The 18,971-nt window shown below is 40.2% G+C and overlaps 1 protein-coding gene and 1 pseudogene across 1 annotated transcript in view; one reads left to right on the top strand and one right to left on the bottom strand.

The window, feature by feature from the left end:
• The window catches only part of LOC101752795 (short integuments 2, mitochondrial), a 13,292-nt gene extending 5,262 nt beyond the window's left edge, over nt 1-8,030 (bottom strand). Inside the window, exons 1-7 of the mRNA XM_004979168.3 lie at nt 7,754-8,030; nt 7,259-7,363; nt 7,008-7,085; nt 4,425-4,566; nt 4,132-4,202; nt 2,985-3,081; nt 2,596-2,804 (exon numbers count right to left, since the gene is read on the bottom strand). Of these exons, the coding sequence (XP_004979225.1) occupies nt 2,596-2,804; nt 2,985-3,081; nt 4,132-4,202; nt 4,425-4,566; nt 7,008-7,085; nt 7,259-7,363; nt 7,754-7,915 (864 nt within the window). The 5' untranslated portion in view covers nt 7,916-8,030. The remainder of the gene's footprint in view (nt 1-2,595; nt 2,805-2,984; nt 3,082-4,131; nt 4,203-4,424; nt 4,567-7,007; nt 7,086-7,258; nt 7,364-7,753) is intronic.
• A 1,209-nt stretch (nt 8,031-9,239) lies between these two features.
• Nucleotides 9,240-10,320, top strand: LOC101764567 (annotated as a pseudogene).
• The last annotated feature ends 8,651 nt before the right edge of the window (nt 10,321-18,971 follow it).

Here is an 18,971-nt window from a genome sequence, read left to right on the forward strand (position 1 = left end):
CATACGCAGATGATTCTTTGATTATCATGCCAGCAGATGAACAGCAGCTCCTAAACCTGAAAGGGATCCTTGATACATATGCAGCTTCAACAGGATTGAAAGTTAATTTCATGAAGTCATCCCTAGTGCCTATCAATGTGGACCCTGGAAAAGCCTCCTCTCTTGCAGCTGCCATTGGATGTCAAGTGGGCGTCATGCCTTTCACCTATCTTGGACTCCCCCTTGGGACAACTAGGCCTGCAGTAGATGAATATATGCCTCTGCTCAACAGAATTGAGAAGCGCATGATGGGGCTTAACAACCTCTTGTCCTACGCTGGCAGGTTGATATTGGTTAACTCGGTTTTATCCTCCTTGCCCACCTTTTATCTCTGCACTCTGAAAATTCCGGCAGGGCTCCTCCAACAGATTGACAAATACAGGAAACATTATCTCTGGGACCAAGGAGACATCAACCGCAAAGGAGGATGCTTAGTTGCTTAGAAGCACGCTTGTAAATCTAAAGAACATGGAGGATTGGGAATTAATGACTTGAAAACTCAGAACACGTCGCTCCTCTTGAAGTCCCTTCACAAATTCTATAACCATGAAGATATACCTGGGTCAAGCTCACATGGCGCTGTCTTTACTCCAATGACATTGTTCCACATATGAAAAGGCCTGTTGGCCCCTTTTGGTGGAGGGATGTTTTGTCACTTTCAGGGGACTTCTTCAAGATTGCCTCTTGCCATGTCAACCAGGGAAACACTGTGTGCTTTTGGACTGATCTTTGGGATCTAGGAGTTTTACAGATGGAATTTCCTCAGCTTTTTTCATTTGTCAGGGATCCAAAAGTTTCAGTTAGGAAATTTTTGTCACAGGATGCTTACTCCAATTTCATCACCCGTCTCCTATTGCTAGTGATCAACTTCAAGAGCTCATACCTCTCATTCAAGGACTAGCAGCTGACCCATCATTGACAGACATGTGGTCTTACATCTGGGGGTCTAACCATTTCAGCACCAAGAAAGCATACAAACAACTGATGGGATCAGCTCCTGTTAGCCCTCTATTCAAATGGATGTGGCGCTCATGCTGTAGGGGCAGACACAAGTTTTTCTTTTGGCTCCTTTTGAGGGATAGGGCTTAACACTAGAAACATTCTGAGAAGAAAGAGAAGAATCATTGATGACTACAATTGTGCTTTGTGTACCAGCAATTCAGAAGAAACCCTGGCTCATCTTTTCTTCACGTGCACCTTCAGCCAGTGGTGCTGGAGATTTCTACACATCAGGTGGGATTTGAGTCAGGTGGGCGTGGATATGATTATTGCAGCTAGAAGAGACTTCAACTCCAGAATATTCAGAGAGATCCTAATGGTAGCCTGCTGGGCCATATGGAAGCACCGTAATGAAGTGATCTTTGATGGTGTGCCACTCTCCCTAGGGAGGTGGAAATCTATTTTCAGAGAGGAATTTTCTATCATCCTACATAGGGCCAAGCCCTATCTGAAATTAGAGTTGGAAACCTGGTTTTGTAATTTCAGATAGTCCATAGTTTTCTCTGTTTTTTTTCCCTTGGGCCTAAGGCCTTGTAAACTGTACATATTTTTACCTTATAATGAAAAAACCCAGTAGGGGCCTCCCCTGCTGTTAGCCTAAAAAAAAGGAATGTAGTATGCTAACAATTTCAACGATGTTTAAATAGTCATTAATAAAATCTGACCAGTGGACATGCTCACATGGTGGGAATTCATCTAGCACAAGATTAGCCCCATTGAGCTCACCAGCTACACATGGCATGCATCATCTATCCAAGTTGGATGCTGTCGATGGCCCATGTGACCAAACAAAACCCAAAAGTAGCATGACCAAACAAATTTACAACCATAATCCCACCCAAAATATTCAGTAGTATACACCAATCACACACATGACTAGTTCAGAACAATTCAAGGTGACCATATATGCCCACATGACTAGTTCAGCCCAATATGCTGAGGCAGATAGGGCTTGTTTGGTTCCAGCCTGGCAGAGCTGCCTGAGCCAGGCAGCTCGATCCAGCCCCAGGCGCTCGAAATCGAATGCCTGAGGTCACTGCCTGGTTCAGGCAGGTTTGCCAGGACCTCAACCAAAGAAGCCCATAATGCTGAAAAGCTCCTACCTGGACATACAGCTTCTTTTCAGATTTAAAAGTTTCAAAAATCAACAATTCCTCCTACAAGCCAAGGTTGAAATAGAAGTGCCCAAACAAAGGAAAATATAACTACACATATCCGTGCCAGTTTTGGTACACCATTGCAATTAAATAAAGTATTATGGGAATGTTAAAACTACAACACAATAGTAGTGAAAACTTCTATGTGAGCCATCTGATATGATTGGATGCAAGCAATTGAAGAAGCTTGAAAAGGTGGATCCTTAACATATTATTTTTCATACAAGTGGGATCATCTGGAGTAAGCTTATCCATGTGGTCCTCAAGCCCAGAGTTTCAGAACATCAACGGTATACATGGAATTTTTACATGGTATGGTAGCCCATGTGGTTATTAGCATTAGATATGTTCCCTTAGCAATGATAACTCATTCATTAGATTTTGAGATAAGGCTTAGAACCTGAACGTATACTGCATCAGAGTTATTCACACGTCTCCTCCTTAGTGAATCCCTAGAGTCATTTTCATTAAGGCTGCATATTTCTTCATGCAACTCTTCTCTCCTGTGCAGCAACCGCTCCCAGTGTAGGGGTGTTTTTCTAATATTAAGAATAGATAGTAAATATTTTGCTATACGTTCTTCTCCGACTACCGAGTCTTTAACAGCCCCTGCATGTAAATTGAAAAGGACAGTGTTAATTTGGCAGTAGAAGTATGCAAATAATACAATATTAGTACAGATTAAAGGAACATTGAAGCCACGATTAGCCTTGTAGGTTTAAGTCACAAAAGATGCATTTTGTTTGAAAGAATTGATGTCACAGGAAAAACATGTATTAGAAGTATAACCTGTTAAAGCAAGCTTTAGACCTGTCTCCATATCTGGTATGCTTGGCACAAGAACACCAGGTGTATCAAGCACATAAATACTTGGCTGACTTGCAATCTGTCCACGACAAATACGCCTGTTAGTTTAGTCAGCTGATCATTAGAGAAAAGAAGCAGCAAACTTTCCAGAATACATCATTTTTCACTTGTACCATTAAAGCATTCAGATGAAACAATACTTGTGGAGAAGATTGATTTGTATTGTGGCTAATAAAGATATCCTGTTTACTGAACTCCAATAGAGAAATATTATTGCAGATGAACCAAAATACAAGAGATGCAAAATATTGTAGTACAAATGCATTATTAGTATTGTTAAATCATAATTCCTATATTCTCAGATACAACAAGTGAAAATAATTCATACAAGTCAATCATACTATGAGGGTAACACCGTGTACAACCAAGGATGAATGATTGCAGGAAATGGAGATTGGCGCATACCAACACAAAAGGAAAAGTGGTAACAAATGAACAGGCAACAAAGAACAGTGTACTGGACTTAAGAGGTTGGAAGACTGATGGCATTGGCTCAAGTAAAACAATCAATTCATGAGGAACCAAACAAATGACCAATACAGGAACAAGCAACACCATTATAGTTGCAGAAAATGTGAATGCAATAAAAGCCAGTGATAAACTGATATCTAACACAAATAACTAAATGAAATAATGCGCAAGTGACATAACCAAGTATTTCACAGATGGATAACAAACTGCATGTACGGTCGTTATAAAAAAACTGCATATACGGAAAAGAAATACAGTAAAAGAAATGTAGGGCAATTGCCATTTTTTCCAGTGACTGAACAACATTTCCATGAATCGCATTCAATGGATGGGCATTCATTCGTTTTACAACATTTATTCTGATAAGTATCTTCTAATACATATACTGTTAACATCGAGCGACAAAAAGAAAGGTGTTCATAGATGAATTAACTGACAGTTGCCCACAAAAATAATACACGAGGGGGCAAACAAATTAACATGGATCATCTTCTGGTATTCCTTTGTCTAGCGCGATAATATGGAAGGAATAGCAACATCCACATAAAACTACAAAAGAGTAAGATATGTTAAAGAAATCTTGGCCCAGGAGCCTCACCTTATATCCTGCAATATCTTGAGTGACACCTGGCAGTGGCCCCACTGTAGCCCGCTTGATTTTGTCGTTCACTAGAAGAACAGCAGAATAAACATGGATCACGAACAATGCAAAAATACTTCCTCCGTCCCAAATTGTGGGTCATTTTGACTTTTCTAGATACATAGTTTTTGCTATGCACCTAGATATAGATCATGTCTAGATACATATCAAATACTATGTATCTAGAAAAGCTAAAACGACCTACAATTTGAAACGGAGGGAGTACATTTTTTTTTCTGAGATGATTATACCTGGAAATCGAGAATTAGCAATTCTGTGAATGGAATTTATGAGCGCAGACTTGCCAACATTAGGGACACCAACAACCATAATAAGAAGTGTAGGCTCTTTCAAGATTGCTTCCTTTAGTTTCAGTTCAGCAAGCCCAAGAAGCTAGTAAATACAATAAACTGATCATTAATGGACTTAAACTATACTCCCTCCGTCCCAAATTATAGGTCGTTTTGGCTTTTTTAGATTCATAGATAGTGTTATGCACTTAGATATGCCCTATGTCTAGATGCATAATAATATCTATGCATCTAGAAAAGCCAAAACGACCTATAATTTAGGATGGAGGGAGTACTTTAGAGCAAAGACAACAAAATATCATCTGGCCAAACTCAAACTAAAAGAAAATTTCATCATAATTGTTACATACCAGTGGTTTTCATATAAATGTTTTTTTTTTTGCAAATATCCGGTCTATATCATACAAGATGCTGCAATAGCAGGTAGCGGAATAGCAACACAAATATGAACATCTATATTTTTGTATTCAAGTCATGCTTTCCATACAGAATATGGTTATGGGCAGATAAATGAAATTGCGGTTCTTAAATGGAATATGGATGCTTTTATGGTAAAAAATGATATTTAGTTAGAATCTAAATAAAGGCGCATACGTGGGCGGGATGCTACGAAAGTAGCCACTGCTCCATATAAATATAGGGGCATCTATGGAGTTTATTCTGTTAGCAATAATCTTGACTAGTAGTGCTGAGTAGCTAAATGTAAATTACTCAGGTCCAAGTCTAGTCTGTCTTAGGGACCAAGTCTAGTCAAGTCAAGTCTTTGCCTTGGCATGTAAGCCACTATGGCTGTGTAGTAGTGCTATAAATAGAGAGGAGAAGGGCTAAGCTCCCTTGAGAGTTCTAGCAGCACCAAAGCAGAGTGGTCTGGTGGCTGTTCTCTCCACACTCAAGAGGAGAGTGTGTGGCTGGCTGGCAGGTTGACTTAGAGGACTGCCCAGGTTGGAGTGTACGAGTTGCCGTAACCGGAGGCAACTATAGGCACTTTGGAAGGAGCTGATCAAGTGGATCAGTTCCAGATAGGTTGCTGCAACAACTAGTATATGTTTCTGCAAGAAGCAAGTGTGTTTGCGTGTATCTTCGGTAGTGTTTGGGCTGACATATTCCATAACTGTTGCTTCCTTTTTTGCAGCAAAAATTGAATTTTGGGAGGGGGTCAACAAAACAATGGGGACTGTTTCTGAAACTACTATGTGTATACAAGATACAAGATCATATATTTTTAATAATTACCTTGAATATTAAATGCAGATAATATATTTCAACCCAGTGCATCGAGTAAAATCGTAATATGACAACTTGCTCAGTCAGAGCTATTTAAAAGGACTGTTTTGAACAACTTGCTCAGTCAGAGCTATTTAAAAGAACTGTTTTGAACAACTTGCTCAGTCAGAGCTATTTAAAAGAATTGTTTTGAAACAAGAGATTTCACGTTATACTACTAGAATTCACTGTTTTTTCATTGACATTATTTATTGTTCAGTTGTTAAAGACCTCTACCAGCCATAGAATTTAGAAAATGTCTACGTAATTATTTATCTTATTAGAGATATGTATAGCCTAGAATATACTTGCCTTGTATACTTGATTCTATTCCTTGTATACCAAGCCATATTGGCTATATATATATATATATATATATTCAAATATAAAAAGGAATCTAATGGAAGGGAATATAATATTTCTCAGGCTATAACATTTGGTTTTAAGCAACTAAGAAAAATATGCACAAGCATACAAGCTCAAAGGTCAATGAAGCAATCAGATTACAACTTTTGTAATAAAATAGTTCAAATACCATTGACATATGGAGAAGAGAAATATAGAAATAAAAAATACCCTAAAAATTATAAAAAGGGAAATGTAAAAACAAAGAAAAGATATTTCCTAAGGAGATCAGATAATAGAGCTCCGTTCCTTCACAAGAGAAATGTAAGAAGATATAATCCTAGAAAAAATTATGATAGTACATGTAGATGCTTTATTTGCAATTCTCCAGATCATTTTATTTTAGGTTTATATCAGCCTTAAGTATTATAAATTTATGATGAGGCTTAACAATTAACTTATCATCAAGATGAAGCAAAGGAAAGGTATTTATAGTAACTATTATTCCCAAATTCCTTTCTATACCTTGATATAGCCTCATGAAGTAATTTTGTATATCCTGAAATGTTTTGTACTGTCTTTCAGCATATTTCTTCCATATTAGATCTATAATATCTTGTGTAAAATATGCCAGCACTTGTTCAGTCTTAAAACTTATATATATATATATAAGTATGTGTATATATATATATATATATATATATATATATATATATATTGGGTGTGTGGTGTTTCCCCCAATCCTGCTTCTCAACATATCTATTTAAGTAGTTCCGAGATAAACACTGCACTATACGGAATGCCACAGAACTTTGACACTTAATCAACCATGGATCCTCCAGTACCAAAAGTATATTCTGTGAAGTTTCAATTATAAAAAAAAACGCATAAACGTAAAACTAACATCTAACTAACCTGATTAACAGAACTGCTGCTATGTGCATTTATTGAAATACAATCCTTCTTGCATGATTCAAAATGATTAAGCCACCTCTGTAAATAAAAAGTAGAAACGACCCAGTAAGCACATGGGAAAAGTGAAAATCATACTATAAGAAAACAATAAAGAGACTACAGAAGCTGCAAGTTAAGTTTTTCTTTAGAAAAAAATAAAAGAAAGTGAGGATTGCAGGTCGAGGAGACTGAGCTTATCTGGTGGTACATACATTCATTATATTGGGGTTCGCTAGATCCTTCTTGCTTAGAGCAAGAATACGCCTTTTAGCTGAAAGCACTGGTTGAAGGTCTTCATTTGCTGAGGATAATGGAATCTGGTCATAAGTTACAGTAGTTTTATAACAATAATCAGAGAAGTAGAACGATAAGAAAGTATATCATCAAGCAAAAAACAACAAAAAGGGAGCTACTATGAAAATAAACTGAATTGGACATATATGGCCCACTTGGTGACACTGTCAGCGATCAAGGAGCAATTGGGCATAGGCATAACATCACCAGTAATTAAGTAACTTTCACTAAAACCACTCCGTCATTACGCTGCACTAAAGCAAGCAAAGCATTTCGTCGAACATCACCAGAGCGCCACGGGCAGCCCCAGAACCCCTGCCAAGAGCTCTCGAGCAACGGGCCACGGCAATACGGCAAGGAAAGGAAGGCTAGCAGATCAATGAGGGAGAAGGAGGAGAACGATGGGAACTCACGCGTGCGTCGCGGACCTCGATGACGAGGTCGGCGAGCTTGAGGCGGTCCCGGATGGCGCGGGAGGCGGCGGCCATGTGACCCGGGAACCAGTTGACGGTACCTCCGCCGGCGTTGAAGGCCATCTCGCCGGCGCGCTTCGCCGCGCGGGTCAGGCCCCTCATCCTGGGACCGGCGGGCTCCCTCCCCGACGGCGGCGCTGCTCCGGTTCGCTCGCTCGGCAGGGAACAACGACGCCTAGCTTACGAGGAAATGCAAAACCTTTGTTAGAGTGGGCTGGTGCGAGTGGTGCTGATGACGAGAGTTGGGCCAGGATGAAATGAAGCCCAATCGCGTCACCAAACGTTTATCCCCCGCCCCACTAAACTTATTGGTAAACTAGCCACCGGTGCCCGCGCTTCGCTACGGGTGGCCTATAATTAGACAATTAGTATAGCACCAAACCATATATATCTTATGAATAATTTGTTGTGAAAATTTTGGTATTGATGGAAACAAACCTGACTTTACTGCCAGTCTGCCATTATATCACATGGCAAAGTAAACATGACCTCACATATCACCTAATCTATGGGTCGGGAACATACTGTGCTAAAAACATCTGTACTATGGACGTGATCCCAATGTGGATGGAGTTTCTAAAGTTATAAGCCTGTTTACCTAATATTTCTATGCACATGTCTATCATATCAAATGATTCTACAATTTTTTTTGCTTCTACGGTATTTTCTTATTTACTTTGTTCTGCTTTAATTTTTTCCATGACCATATATCATTTATAATTAAAGGTTGGAGTCAACCAAATTTTATTAGCCTATACTCCATCCATACTCGCAAAGGATGTCGTTTTGGACAAGGCTTGGGTCAAACATTGGAATATAAATCATGAATAACTCCATATAAATAGATTTGTCTTAAAAAAATACTTTCATAAAAATATACATATATCACTTTTTGATAAATATTTTTATAAAAACAAGGAGTCAAAGTAATACTTTGGAGACCATGTCGCTGTCCAAAACGACTTCCTTTGCGAGTACGGAGGGAGTAGTCAACAAAGGAAATAATTTTTTTTGATACTTTTTATTCCCTAGCAATCCTCTCAAATTAATTGCCAGGAATATCTTCTCCAGTCTACTTATAAAATATACTTAGAAACTGCCTATGGGAGGCCCTAGAGTGTTTCTTCCTGTAGTTGCATTTTATATTACACCCTAATTTGCACCTATGCATATAAAAAATTATCACATTTAATTTTCTTTATAATTTTAAAAAAATAGTTCTTAAATATAATTTGATACATGATTGTTACTCATGGTTATGGATAAACATATGTACCACTAATTATTATGAAACATTAAAAAATTGAAATTGTGTTTACCTCTTAATAACTATCATGTGCAGGTTTTTATTTGTTGTTGATGGTCGCTTAATCTAATTTGTTGTTAGTAAGTGCACAAGGACGGATACAAAAAATGGAATGTGGCAATGCCTGCCTTTTTGGTAGTATGTCCATTCACCACATGTATGTGCCATACAAGTGAGCGTGGGAAGGGATAAGACCGAATGTAGACCTAGGTTTCCGGACCTCAGACACTTTCCTCTTTCTCATATACCCTGTCACCGGTCACGAACAAAGCCTTGTTCTCCAATCCTCCATAGATTTTTTTTACTTAGATCTATCTTTCCCCAAATGTTGGCTAATAAGTTCGTGGTAATCATAGGTGCTACGGGCCGCTAATAAGTTCGTGGTAATCATAGGTGCTACGGGCACAGGTAAGACGAAGCTATCAATTGATGTGGCCAAGGTAATTGGTGGCGAGGTGATCAATGCCGACAGGATGCAAATTTTTGCTGGACTTGATATTACCACCAATAAGCTAAGTATACATGATCAATGTGGTATTCCTCAAGACCTTATTGGAGTCGTTCCTGCCACTACCCGCGACTTCCCTGTCTCCTTCTTCCGATCTCTTGCCACTGCCACCACAAACTCCATTCTAAGACGTAATCTCATGCCGGTCATTGTAGGTGGATCCAACTCACTCATACATGGACTCCATGTTGACTACTTTGATTCCTCACTTGCTAATCCTTTTGCGCTTGCCAATTATTGGCCATCCTTGCGATTTCAATGCTGCTTCCTTCGGATCCATGCTAATGAACTAGTTTTCAATGAATATCTCAATCACCGTGTCGATGACATGGTGGATGCTGGTTTGGTAAAGGAGCTGAAAGATTATTTTGATGCATCTAGCAAACTGGGCTGGGCAAGGCCGACGGTGTCAAAGAGTTAGGCAAATACTTCATGGGGCACTAGAGCTATTGTGATGCCACAGAGGAAATGAAATATAACACACAAGCTCTTGCAAAAGCACATAATACAAAGATTCATCATATGGTTGATGTCTGGCGATGGCCTATTTTTTCTCTCGATGCCACAGAAACCATATGGGCGCATATCAATGGATCAGACCATATGGCTAAGGCTAAGGCATGGCAACGTGATGTGAGTGGACCTGCACTTAATGCTATAAGTGAGTTTTGCAATAATTTTAATGGTTTCTAAGCTGCTTCCTCTTGTGCATGTCTTATAATTGATAATAATAGCAACTGTAACAATCCACTTGTAGTGCTACTGCCTACTGTTAATGGTGTGTATGTTTATATACATGGAGAGACAATCTATTTGACAAACATTATCTACTTACTACGCATGTATCTTAATTATGTATCCTGAGCAGATGGGTTTTCCCATACTATTAATAATAGTATATTCTATCAGTTGAATAAAGTTGATATTAGCTAGAGATTAGAAAGTCCAATGAATTAAGTACTTACCAGAATAGATGCAAGTACTTAATTCATCGATATTTATTGGACTTAATGGTTGATATATATTGCTAAATTTATTGGACTTTCTAATCTCTAGATGCAAGTACTTGCATTTGTTCTGGTTCATAATTAATAATAGTATAATTAAGTACTTTATCAACCATGACTATGTTGCTTCCTCTTATACATGATGTGTAGCTTAGAGCTCGATCAGATGTGGTAAATACAATGTGAAAAAGTATAGGCTCACTACGATCACTAATTCAGACCATGCATAGAAGTAGGGAGCCACAAGCAAAATTCATGAGCTACAAAAACCATCTTAAGTAAATCAACGTGCATTATTTACATCCAACATGAAGTACAAAAAATTGTTGTATTATTGTCAATGTATCATGTTTAAGTAGCAAAATATTGGAAAGATGTCACATAGTATTGTCGATTAATATTTGTTATGTTTGTGCCTTGTGTTTATCGTGCAAATAGACTTGGTGCTTGATAGCATATCAGGAGGCAAGGAGGTTCTGTAAGATTTTCATGCCTTAGCACATCACACTAGATATTCAATGGGCATCAATAGATTGATGAGGTATGATTTCATAGGATGAAACTCAGTGCACATAATCTTTCTGCTCTTAGTGTGCTTGTAAGAAATTAAGCACTCTAAAAAATTGCCTCCAAACCTATTTGATAAATTCCACATGTAGGGCATAAGAAGTTTCCTTTGAGAAAGATAGTAAAGCCTCTCTTACCATCTCCAAGTGGCAGCAGAGCAAGTAGTCACACCAGATACCATGTTAGTGTCGGTGCTCATTCTTCTCACTGCTAAGATATATATGGCGCACATAAATTACAAATGGGTGAACATTACATTGCCATATTAATAAACATCTACCACGGCCAAATAGGTAAATATAATACTACAACCTAGGGAATGCATTATGGCAATGTAACCCAATCAATACATATTTTAATACTAAACATACAATTAAACTCGAGCTTGGGTGCAATCCATCAGCTATGGTCATTGGATGGAAAACCTCAAGAACTATCGACACAGCCAGCTGGACACTTCCTGCAATTGCCCATACACAGATGATGGTGGACCGAAAAGCGTATTGCTGCAACTCAAACCCTAGAATGAAAACTAGAATGAGGGAGGCACACCATGCTGCGCGTATGCTGAACCTCCATTCATCTACGCTTGAAGCAGTGGCCATAACACGTCGGTAGAAGATGAGAAAGTACACACAAGAAAAGGAAGCAGCAGACAATACCATGGTTTTTGTACCAGCTGCGCGATCCAGCAAGACCAGAATGCAAGCGGCAAGTAGAATTGATGGGACGAGGGCTGCCATTGGGGGTCCTTGATGTAAATCAAGTGAAGAGGCACTCTCTTTTGCTAGTTTCTAGATTTTGTAAGCTCCACTGGTTGCCTTGCATTGGGATGAAGATATACAGAATACTGAAGCTGCAGCCTGACACCAAATAGAAGAAGTCTGTCATGATGGCAGGACACCAAATAGAAGAAGTCTGTCATGCTGGTTGATGTTCCGGGACAGAAGAAGTCTGTCATGCTGGCTGATGTTCCGGGACAAGACTGCAGCTCTGTCACCAATACATGGTGGGTTTCCACAGGTCCAATATGGCAGTACTTGTCGTCTTCCCACCGACCTTTTCAGCTCGACCAAAACGATATGCTTCTGAATAAAAATAATATGCATTCTGGTTAGGCTCAAGTATATATTATACCAAAGAGTTGTATGTAGGTTGTCATTGCCGATAGTACATATAATGTATGCTTGGAGTGCATGGCCTAATAGAGAACACAAAATAAGTCATTGTGAAGTCATATGCACATGGCATGAACATTCAAACAAAGCAGGGGTGCATGTGATCTGCTTGTATATAAATTACACAGTTAAGACATGTTGGTATAGATGCTACAGATAGATCTTAAGCTAGCCTACAATATTTTCCATGTAATAATGACAACACAAAAAGTACAACTGCAGGCACTCTAGAAATAAATAGTACACATTCACAACTTGTTTCGATAGCTAAAATTGCTACCATTGAAAAGATATAAATACGCCAAGCAAGAAGCACATGATATGGCTTGTTACCTGAGGTGTCTCTTCTGGTCATCATTTTTAGTTGACCCTAGAATCAAGTATGATGAAGAGGAAATAGGTGAGCACATTTTTGAACACTGTGTGTGATAACATTACAACAGTCTTATCTTCCTAGTGCCTAGCATTAAGTACTAATAGCATATTCTATTGTCCTTTATCCCTAGTAGATAGTACACCAATTAATTGTATTTATTTGGCTGGGAAACTGCAATTTATAGTAAATTTGATTATTTTCAGTATGCACATGGTCATTGTTTTTCAGGATCGTTAATCAACAAACAAATTTTAATCACAAATGATACATATGCTTCTGTACTTTGACTCAATTCTCCCTCTCCTATATCCAGTGATGTGGAAGATAGCTGCAACATGTACGTCGGAAGTAGGGCACTAGGCACATGCATGCAGGAAATAGGGTTCTGGCAGCCCACTCCATAGTTAGGAAGGGATAGGTACCATCTGCTTTTCTAGACCACTAGGTTGGGTGCACATATGCATGCTGCCACGCTTCCTTGTACATGTTGCCATTTTCTGTGCAAATAGTACAGACAAAAGGAGCCCTAGACAAGCATGCACGAAAAGAGGTTCTAGGACTGCTCCTATTTTCACAAATACTATAATACATGAGCCTACTCAACACTTACATGCAGATGTACGGATACAAATTAAGGACTTGACAGAAAGAACATACATATTTTACATGACATGAGTAGAACATAATACTACTCAACACACTACATGAGTAGTGCTAGATACACCCCCCTCTAGCATCTGCACATATAATGTACAAAAATATTCCCTTGCAACAGGGAAATCAAAGTGCAGACTGGAGTGCTACTTGTATCTGCAATACAATAGTAGGATACATCTCTTGGTCGAGCCAACGATAGAGAGTGGACTACAATATGAAGGCCCATAAAGCACCTTCTCCATTCGTTTCCAACAAGGTTCCCTAGAAAGAGAAAGCATTTAGTTAAAAAATGCGATAAAAGGGAAACCTTAATTAAATTATTTAATTTACAAACAAAGTCCATGCATCATACCATATTACCGTTTAGTTTATCATTGGATTGCTGATTGGAGTGTATTCCAGCAGCACATTGAATAATTCTTAAGAAAGTTCTTCATGTCGAGTCTCTGGTAGATTTGGTCCAATATACATGACATGTTCGATATTTGAGTTTGGTGGTTGCATTGTTGGAGCAAGGGGTGCAAGTGGAAGGATGTCACCATAACTTGCGCAGATTAGACTAATCCACTTCAGGAGATTCATGTAGGCATTAAAAAGGCTATTTTTTTTCTTCAATATGCATAAGGTTGTATCTGGTGTGCAGTAGATGGGACCAACTAATGCAACATTGCAGTTGCCCATATGTTTCATGGAAGGCACCATAATTCACATCATTGACTTGGATATTCCTCTGTGACATAAAATGGGTAATTGCTATTTTAGAAACATTCTCCTCCGCATCATAATCACTCATGCAAGGGCTACCATGGAAAGTCTCAGTTGTCACACTTTCAGAGCTGTTTTGAGGAGGGATCTCAATTGAAAGCCATGCTATTCTGCGAGCTTGATCTAGCTTAACTATCCCTTCTGTGCGAACAATCGCACCTAAGTTGCTAGTGATCTGCCTGAGGATGCTTTTGTGTGATATGGTAATCACTCTAGGGCCCTACAAAAGAATAAATTAACATAGTTGGAAGCTGCATGCATATACCAATAATTGAAGGAACTAATTATTGAATAACATGAGATAAATAAAGATGTAGAGCAGGTTACTATATATTGGTGAAAGTAAATATATACATTGGGTCCTATGGCATGGATATCAGCATTCTGTTCTGCCTGTGAGGACGAATCTCCGATCACACTTCTCCCGTTGTTCATTTTTTGCCTTCAATTGAATTGCCTAGTATATCCTGCACATAGGAGGTGCATAATAAATGAGTAAATATTTGATCATTTCTATAAAATAAGCTAGCTAACAGGTCAGAAAAGGAGAACCCTACACATATTGACTTCATATATTATGTTCAAATAGGAGGGTAAAGAGACAGATAAAAATTATGTGGGGATATCCTTGCGCCTTTTCTAGCTGCGGTAGATTTGGCATGTGGAGCAGGCATTGTTTTTCATTTCTTTGGTCTAATTAAAAATGGATAACAAGACTTTTGAAAGGATGAATTACCTAGTGCACGTGTGCTAGGCTGGATGCAGAAGATTGGTGAGAACTGAGAAGCAAGCGTAGTGTGAAATTTAGTGTGAAACCTGCTCTATAAATAGGCATGGAAGCTATGGCTACCTGCTATGGATAAGGGATGGCTCCTGCATTGGCTGAGACTTGCATGAGCTAGCAATTAATGATGACAATTGTGGTGTATCACCTGTGATGTGACACAACCACATTGCACTGTTGATATACATGCATTAGCTTTTCTAGAGAAAACAATATTGAAGACTGAACACCACAGGCGCTGCTCCCATCCTTTATCCGAAGCCATGGTAGCTCAAGGACACATACTTTGAAGCCTATAAGAAGGGGCATGCCTGATGTGGGAATAGCAAAACTGCCTCAGCGCACGCTATCATGCAGTCAGGGAACCATAGAGGTATGTTTAATTATACATACTGCATGGCTATATCTCCATGGTACTTATGCTTATAGTTGGTCATTTTTAGTACTTAGATGTAGGCAAAAATTGTAGCCACCGTACGATCTTTTGCTTATTACCACATTTTGTTACTGAAATGTCCTTTTGTGTCATACTTAGTTTTGATCATTGTACTACTGTTGGCGCTAAAAGTCAGCCGATTGACCCTCAACGTCGAACACATGACCCGGGAGTATCTGCTTAGCTCCTGTTCTGGTAATCGCCCTGGTGCAGTTCATGCGGCGTGCCAGCCAATCTGACCTGTTGATTGGCAAGGAAGAAAACGTGTCAAATTCCAGGGGTTCCGATTGGCTAAGGTTCCGATCTCAAAAAGCGTATCAGCGAATCGGCCGATTTGCTATATAAAGATAATTGGCTATGATACAGCCGACAATCGTGTAGCGATTGCGAAGAAAACTACTAGAGTAAACTAGACAAAGCTACGAAAGCAACACTTGAAATAGATCTAATCGGCTATGCGATAATGATGAATGAAAAATAACAACAATAGAGCCAATAATTCAAATCTCAAGCTGGATAACTAGTGATAAAACTAGAATAGTAGATGAAACCTATAATTCTAGTAAATATCGATAACTGGTGAATAAATCTAAATGAAACGACAGCGATGCGCCCAAAGTTAAAGCTTAGATGTTACTCGATAAATGGAATTTACAGAATTGGGCGGAGATCGTGTTGATGCAGCCCTGCCAACCCGTACGAACTCGTGAAAGAAGAAAAGTATTGGTGAAGCCGCCGACTTGAAAGTAAAGTACGAGGAAATAGTAGATTGTTGTATTGATTGATGTGTTTTTTATAAATTTCTGAAGATGGCTATTTATAGCCTATTACAACAGATTTCCTAACCGACTAGGATCTATCTCTAATTTTAAACGAAAATGAATATTTACAAACACAACTCGTATCGGAGTTGGTTATTGTACTCCCACGGGCCAATCTTTCTCTCTTTCTTTTCTCAGACCCACTTTAAGCCCACATTGGCCCAATCGCTCCAGCCTTTCAATCGGCCGATCTCCACCAACTCCATCCGTCAAAACACTGTAGCGCCAATCGGCCGATTCCCAGCTGTAGCACCAATCGCCCGATTCCCAATCGTAACCTTTTAATCCTTTCCTCCTTTGATGCCGATCCCATACGTGTCAAAATCTGGCATCAACACATGCCCCCTAGTTTCGGAGTAAAACATGACTTTTACTTCGAAATTATTTTTGAATTTCTCCTTCGAAACAAATGCGGAAAAAATCTCCTTCCGTTTCGCGATCTTCTACCTTGATTGCAATCTTTTCGAAATGGGCGCCTGAGATAACCGTTCCCCTGAAATTCGTGTAGACGACGCGGTAAAAATCCTGCATTTACCCCTTCTCTCAGACCATCTTTAAATACTGGCATGCCCTGCCACTTCTTCACAAGCCTAGTAACTTCCTTTCCGGCGCATTAGTTTCCATCTTCTCCCAGCATCCTTTTAGCTTCCAACCGTATTCTCCGGCGATCTTCCTTTTCATCTGCATTCCGTTTGATCTCCTCAATGGCGGCACCATCAGCGACTCCACCAGCAGCGGAGGCTCCGTCGGCAGCTCCATCAGTGGCGGCAGCAGCTCCATCAGCAGCAGAGGCTCCACCAGCAACTTCATCGGCAACAGCGGTTCCGCCGGCGATCCCATCAGCAACAATGAGCTTCATCCCCGAGGTAAGCATCCAAAACTTTTCCTTTTTTACCGCCTATGCACCCCTTTAGATCCATTCTTAGTTCTTCCTTTTTTACCTTTTTTAGGCAGTCAGACACCAAATCACCATCCGCCTTTCCGAAGCCCCTGGCCTCATCTGCCTAGGTCCTATAGGGAACCCAGATCCAACCGATCTAATTAACTTAGAAACCCATAGAATCCCATTCAAGCAATCACCTATGGATTTGGACCAGTGGTCGGGCACCTTTAGATCTTGGTCGAATGAAACCCCCGGCTGGAAAGAGTGGTACCAAAGAATGGCCAACTCTAAGAGAGTTCAATGTGATGAAAAGAAAATCGGCCAGTGCATCAACCTTTCTTTGTCCCAGATGGAGAGAAACAAACCCTTGGTGATAGCAGCCTCCTACTTCTTGTCGAATGCCCTCAACGCATTCCTCTTCAGGCACGGACCCATGACCCCAACTCTGGCCAATGTTGTAATGTTGACCGGCCTTGACATTTCTTCCCCCGATACTCCTTTCAATTATCTGGTCAAGCCATCCCATCGGCTAGAAACAAAAGGAGTCGGCGGGTGGAAGGGGTACATCAACATGAACAAGAGGATCGGGACAATTCAAGATAGAGAATACATGGCCTTCTTAATGATGTGGCTAGAGAAACATCTTTTCTGCGGTAGGGCTGTTAGTCCTTCTTCCAATACACAAGCCCTGGCCGAAGCTCTATCAAAAGGAGCAAGCGTTCCTTTAGGAAAACACCTATTGGGATCGGCCTACCACATGATGCACCAAATCAGCATCAAGCTGTCAAAGAGAGAACCGATTGGTAACCCTGGTGGTCCCTGGTGGTTCATCACCCTCTAGCTTAATTTGTATATGAGCAAGATCTCACAGCAGCGGATAGAGGTCATGACATTCCCCAATATCGAGTCAGAGGAAAACCCCACCGTACGACGCCGATGCACCTCTTTTGGTGAAGCAGCGTCAGTCTTCCCTGGTTGCTAGCTCACCGCCACCAAAGTAGCCGAATACTTCAGATGTTTTTACAACGGCTTTAGTGAAGAAACCACCAGCTGGTACCCGTATCAGAGGACAGAACCACTTTTTGAGCTTCCATTTTGTTATGACTCAACATCCAACACATTTGACAACAATCTCACGGACGCCTTGATCAAGCTAGGGATTTTGCCAGCGAACTTCTTCTCCGGGAACGATTTGCCCACTTATGAATTTTACAATCCTTCAGTTGCGGCACGGCAATTCGGCCTTGGTCAGCTGCCGATTCAAGTCTTATTTGCCGGTCGTGCAAAATTCCGAGATGAGCTTACCAAGGGTCTTGATTCCAGTCAGCTGTGTGATCGAGTGCCTGATTCCAGCACCATTGACCTGACCAATTGGATAGTGGCACCTTTTGCTATCCAACAGTTCAAACTATGGTGGGCAGAATGGAAATAGCATCTCTTTTGTGCATCTCCCGCGATATACTGCAACATTCTGGACCCTGACAACATTGACCCAAATGCAGCGGTACTGCTCTTTACTCAGCCGATTTCCATGCCGTTTCCTTTTTATGCTACAAATTTGCCACTAACTCTTATTTCCTTTTATAGTCTGAGAGTCAGCTTCCTCAAACGCGCAGCCAGAGTGGTAGGCTGATAGAGAATCGCCACCAATACACACCATTCCCACTCATCGGCTATCATGCCCCAACTATTGATGACATCACCACCGGCCGACTGAAACAGACGCCGAAGAAAACCTTAAAGAAGACGAGCCGGCGAGTGCGTGCCCGTACGGAATCGGCCGATCAGTCGGCGGCGGCATCGGCTGAATCTTTAGCTGCACCGATTCTTCCGGTCATTGAAGAAGTTGACCCCCAAGCTGCTGTAGAAG

The sequence above is a fragment of the Setaria italica genome, chromosome VIII, assembly GCF_000263155.2.
Source record: "Setaria italica strain Yugu1 chromosome VIII, Setaria_italica_v2.0, whole genome shotgun sequence".
Taxonomy (NCBI): domain Eukaryota; kingdom Viridiplantae; phylum Streptophyta; class Magnoliopsida; order Poales; family Poaceae; genus Setaria; species Setaria italica.